General features: G+C 43.4%; 1 protein-coding gene across 1 annotated transcript in view; it reads left to right on the top strand.

The window, feature by feature from the left end:
• The first annotated feature begins 2855 nt into the window (after window positions 1–2855).
• PHYHIPL (phytanoyl-CoA 2-hydroxylase interacting protein like) overlaps window positions 2856–6000 on the top strand; it is an 83647-nt gene continuing 80502 nt past the window's right edge. The window contains exons 1-2 of the mRNA XM_054436366.2: window positions 2856–2950; window positions 3053–3910. Coding sequence (XP_054292341.1) covers window positions 3295–3910 — 616 coding nt within the window. The 5' untranslated portion in view covers window positions 2856–2950; window positions 3053–3294. The remainder of the gene's footprint in view (window positions 2951–3052; window positions 3911–6000) is intronic.

Here is a 6000-nt window from a genome sequence, read left to right as displayed (position 1 = left end):
GTTTGAACAGGTCCTTCTGCTTCCTCTGGTCTCTGAGGTGACATTCCTCATATGTCTAGTTGCTTCTGGTCTTTCACTTGAAGTTGGTAGCTAGAGAAACTCACGGTCTGTGCTTCACGGCCTTGCGGCCATCTCTGACGGATGGGTCTCATCTCTTTGGTACTTTAGACATCCCTGGTCTAGAAGGTCCACTCCATAGCCTTTGCTAAAGTGTCACCTTGCTCTTTTAACACAAAACTTCAGGGAAGATTGGATCGCTCTCAACTCAACCACGTTCTGAGTACTGTTGGAGGCAAGAGAACACTTCCCCTTAGCCCTCTGAAGGTTAGCTGAAAATTACTGACAAGAGGCAGATTAATAGGAGAAAAGGCATACAAATTTATTTGATCACAGTTTTACGTGAAATTTGAACACCACATTTCCAACAGAAGCCTTCAGAATGAAGACCCAGACACAGGGAAAATTGACCATTTTAATCCTTAGGTTCAACAAGGTATGAACAGTCATGAAGAAATATGACTGGACAAAAGGGATATTACCTAATACTAATAGATTGAGTAGGGAAACCCAGAAAGTCCTGTCTGTCTAGATTCTTTTTGACCTCTCTGAGCTGCACTTCTTCCTTTTGGCTATGTGGCAGGGCCCTCTCTGGAATGAGGAGCTTATGACCTTCAGTTAAACAAGGTAGGTAAGATAATTTCTTTATGGCCAGTTTTTACACAGAAAAGCAGAAGAAAAGTTAGAGTAATATTTTCAGATTTTATGGCTGGCTTTGGGGAAAAGGAATTGTGGTTTCTATAACCCACCTTGGGGAACAGGGATTCTAGTTTCTTATAGCTAGCCTCAGGGGAAAATGACACTGGAGGTCAGAAGATGAGAGGAAAAACTTTTACTTCTGAGGCCTTTTGTGTGTGTGTGTGGAGGAGGGGATTATTGTTTTCTGAGTCTCAACAGTACATAGAAACTTACCGCACTCTGGAAAGTCAATGCCTACCCTGTCTCCGCCCTGTTCAAGTTTACTGGAATGTGGTTCCTGCTCAACCTGATAGCTTCCCAGATATCTGAGAATTGGGAAAGTAATTTCTCTGTCCTTGAGTTTTCCCACACCAATCTGGATATTTCTAAAGCCACAACCCCTCACCCTACATCTTCAGGGTGGGAACAGTAAAAACGTTTCTGGTTGTCTTTCTTGAGCTCTTCTACCCCTTTCCCATAATTCTCCAAGCCAAAGAGAATAGGATTTTCTTCTACTTTACCTACTTCATAGCCCCCACCTTCCTTATATCAATCTCTGGCTAAATCCTTCATACTGGACTAAGATACCTTGTCTTCACTATGGGAGAAACCCTATCATTTGGTCCACCAGGCCTAGCCTTGATATGTTGAACCATAAACAAATTTACATTTTATGTCTTGACAATGCCTCGATTTGAAGCCTAAAAACTCGATTTAAAAAATCCTATATTTAATATCGAAAGTTAAATAGTAAATATTTCTTTTGTATTTTTACACAAGAATCCAAATCCTCAGCAGAAAGGTGCCTTGGATTGATTAAGTTGTATACCCAGAAAGTGACATTAATACACTTCTTGAAACATTACCCTTTCTGATTACACAAATATTCTAGCCAACAAATCTGATCATGCTAATTTCCTATTTAAAGCCTTTTTAATAATTTCTCATTCCCTTAAGATAAAATCATTTTGGAGATCTTCCTGACCATCTAATCTAGGTTATAAACCTCGTGTGTGCTTCTACAATCTCCCATACTTCCTCTTTCTTAACACCCATCCTACTTTTACTTTTTCAATATATATCTTTCTTGATAAATTTGAACTCCAAATTTTCAACACATAGCACAGTGTCCTGGACATAGGTACTTAATAAATATTTGCATGAGTTTGAATTAAATGCATGTCATATTTCTTACTTGTAAATCAGTAAATTGTTATTCTAGTTTACACAGTTCTTTTTGAGATTTATAAATTTGAGACTACTCTAAAAAATGAACCCACTGTTGGGCTTACAATACCAATTTCTAGTCCTACAGAGCCAGGCTTTCGAACACAGAAAATTCACCAGTAAGTACTTTCTTGTCATATCTTTTGACAGGTAATAATTTACCCTCTCCTTGGGGACACCCCTACCTTAAGACAAGAACTCTTTCAAACTTCAAAAACATCCATCTTCATTAATAAGTTCATAATGAAGACTTTTCACTTTAAGATGCCTAATTATCTCTCACAGATATTTATGAAATTTCAGTTGTGCCAAGATTTTTCACAGACTTATTTTACTTTAAGCTGGTCCTTCCATTTATTGAAGCTTCAATTAACTAGACTTCATCATGTTATGGCTAAATGGATGTGACTAGAAAGAGCAGCATACAGACATCTATGTGTAAACTGTTACTTGTTGGTTAACATTTATGTTTGAAATGGAAAATCAATAAAAGGGAACTTATACTAATTTATAAGCACATTAAGACAAGAGGGGACACTATTTTTGATCCCGAGATAGCAACAAAACTAAAAACTATTCCAAAGAAGCAAATGGGAACAGAGGTCAGTAGGCTGTGACCTCTATTTTATGTTTAAAACGTTTGCACATCCACTAAGTGCACTGCAGAATCTTAAATGCAATTAAAAGCAATGGGCATACAAGTTATAGGGTAGCTTGAGGAAGCACAAGTCAATCTTCATTAACTATTGTAGCAAAGACTCCTTCCAAATTCATGGGAGCAGGTGCTGTTTATACTCCCTTCATTGACGCCCAGAACAATGGCATAGGGTGAGCATTGAATACTTATTCGCTACGCGCATGAATGAATGAAGCTACGCGGCGAAGGCAGACTGCGTGGCTGCCGGTCCCGTGGCTGTTGGCCCCGCAGCATGTCTGCCGCCTTTTCAACAGGCTTGCCGCATCTCCTCATTCCCTCACCTTTCTGACAGTAAGGAGTTCCCACGTTTGCCCCGCTTCAGGGTCGGGGACTGGCAAAATGCTGTCTCTAAACCCCTCCACGCCTCAGGTAATCCGCTCATTTCTCACACAGACGCAGCTGTTACCGAGGAATGTCCGGCCGAGCTCGCAAGGTGCGGTCAGCGAGTATCCTGGGACCTTCAGGGGAGGACGGTGGCTCCCACACCCCAATACCGTACAGAGTCCGAAGAGTCCGGGCCCTTATTTTTCCAATTCTTGGTAAACAACCAACATGCTCGCCCTCGCCTCCTCGTGCAGACGCCTCAGGGCCAACTCGGGCTTTGCCAGGCACCGAGAGCAGACAGAAGACGCCAAATGGCTATCACCAGGAGAAAGGGCGAGGCAGCCGCGCGGCGTAGAGCGCCCGCCGTTCCCGCGCGCTCGGTCTCCCGACGCCTCACGCGCGAGGTTGCCTTGGCAGTGGCTAGAGGGCAGGTGGGGGCGCGTGCGCGCAGAAGGCCGGAGGAGGGGCCGTCGCGCGCCAGCAGGTGGGCGCGTTCTCCCGCGCGCGTGCGCGCGTCGTGCCCTCTCCCTAACGTTCCCCGCGCGCCGCGTCCCCTCCCCGCCGGGAGCGCGCGCCTCCCGTCCTCGCGCCGGGTCCTGCTCGGTCTCTCAGAGCCGCACACTCCGCGGAGCTCCTGCCACAGCCCTCGCCTTCGCGGCGGCTCTCCAGCCCGGCGCCTCAGCCTCGGCGCCGCATCACCGCGTCCCAGGCCTCCTTCCCTGCCTCTGCCACTCCCCCTCTCTTTCCCGCTCTTCTTGCCCACCCGGCCGGCAGAGAGAGCCTGGATACGAAGCAGGCGGGCTTCAGAGTGGGTTGGAAAAATGGAGGTGCCGCGTCTGGATCATACCCTCAACAGCCCCACCAGCCCCTGTGAGGAGGTGATCAAAAACCTCAGCCTGGAGGCCATTCAGCTGTGCGACCGGGACGGTAAGAGCGGCCGGGACCGCGAGGAAAGGGACCGAGTTCGCGCCGAGGCGCCGGGGCCACTCTGGCTCCGCCGACGCCGCTCGCCAGGGCGGCAGGGTCTTTTGTTGTCCCCTCTGTGCAAATAAATGCAGATGTGGGTTACCCTCCGCCCACCGCCCTCCCCTCACCCCAGAAACAAAAGGACCCCGGGGCTCGCGCCTTGGCGCGGAAAGTCGCAGTCCACAACCGTGGCGCCCTTCGCCGCCTTCGCCCGCCTGGCCCGGACGAGGGCGACGTTCCCGCTCGCGGCTCCTGCCCCGACGAGGCGTTTCCGATTTTTGCCGCAGTCCGGATTTCCTGGATCTCCGGGTACTGAAGGGGAAATGCCCTCGGGATGTTTCTAGCAACCCGCTTCCCCCAACACACACACACTAGTTAGCATTCTCTTCCAGAAACTTATCATTTTCTTTTTAAAACTCCCATCCTCAGACTCCCCAAATTAACAAGTCTTTTTAGCCTCTTGGATTGGGATTAGGATGACAGTTTTTCAGTGAGGGCGCAGAAAAACAGTGCATTTCAGCACCAAGGACAGACACAATCTTCGTGGTTCCTGGGCTCTGAGTCAGACTGTCGAAAATATTGGCCTAATATATGTGCTGTAATTCAGACTTTGTGGCGAGTACGTACCATTGCGTGTTGATATTATATCGTTTATTCTGTTGTTGAAGTTGGCAGGCTCCTGTAGAAGGAAATTGATTGAATACAGGTCTGAGCGTTGAAGACATAAGTTAGTGCTGTGTGCGGTGTAGTTAGTTACAGTGCTTCTGTGTTAGCTGGACTAGTTAGAGTCTGCTACTTTAGTAATGTGGTACAAAACTTCGTTTGTAAAGAAATCATCTGATTAGTAATTGGTTGGCCGAATAATTGTAAAATTCTACATCTGACAAAGGAAACAGTTCACATGTTGTAAGTAAATGAAATTAATGTTTAACTGTATATAGAAGTAATGATTGTAAAACATTTCTATAACCAAAGTTATGTACAGATACTAATATGCTCACAGTAAGGTCATAAAATTTATCAGCCTAATCCAAATAGGGAGCAGAGGTCTTGTTTCCAAAGTCATTTGAATGGTAATCGCTTGGTTAGGCATTGCTATTCAACACGTTTATATCAAGCGAGCACAGAATTTGTTTATTAATACATTTTATATTTATTAATATAAATTTATATTTAATAATTTTGAAACCAGAATTCAAACTTTTTGAAACCAAAACCACTTTAATTTCTGATACAGGTGTAGTATATGAATAAATAAATACACTTGCAAAGGCAGCTTGTGTTTTCTTTATTCTTAGACTGTTTTAGTCACCATGGTAGTAACTGCACATATTTATGGTATCTAAAAACATTTATCATTTTGGTATTCCATATGTAAGCTTGCATGATTATAGACTGTAAAGATTATTTTTAATAACACATAGGAAGTCATTTGGATTTTAGTTTAGACTTTTATGAAATGACTTTTTGTCGTGTAACCATTGCAAATTGTAAATATTTTCATTTTCTTAGATAGGTTTGAGAAAAACACAAGACTAATAAAAGTAGACTTCATTTTTATTTATTGCAATGATAAAGCAAAAGCTCATTCTTTTAACTCAGTGGAACTAGGCATTCATTGTTGCTCTTCAGAACCCAGTAATCTCAATACTTAAAACTGCATTTACCACGTGTTTCAAAGATATTAGGGAAAATTTAAACTTTTTAATGAAGTTCGCAGAGTTAAGAGAGTGCAAAAATTAATGCTGTATTTACTGTGATCCCCTAGAGGAGTAGCTATTTTATTCTGGTATTATTTCTTAGTTGTTTCTTTTCAAATTAGGAATCCCACAAAATGAACAAATTATGTAACATTTAATTTTGGGGAGAGTGCTGGCACTAAGTAACATCTGTGAAAATTACTATTTGCAGACTTCCAAGTAAGTTACATAGACTAATTAAATAGGGTTTTATTTTATAAAATAGCGTACACCAACAAATACAAAGAGCTAACTCTTCTACTAGAAGATGTATAGAATTTGGAAATACTTTGTTTAGAGATGTTGTTAAAT

Source organism: Pongo pygmaeus, chromosome 8 (assembly GCF_028885625.2).
Source record: "Pongo pygmaeus isolate AG05252 chromosome 8, NHGRI_mPonPyg2-v2.0_pri, whole genome shotgun sequence".
Taxonomy (NCBI): Eukaryota; Metazoa; Chordata; class Mammalia; order Primates; family Hominidae; genus Pongo; species Pongo pygmaeus.
Note: the sequence above shows the minus strand (reverse complement) of the source record. Positions and strands in the feature narration are given on the sequence as shown.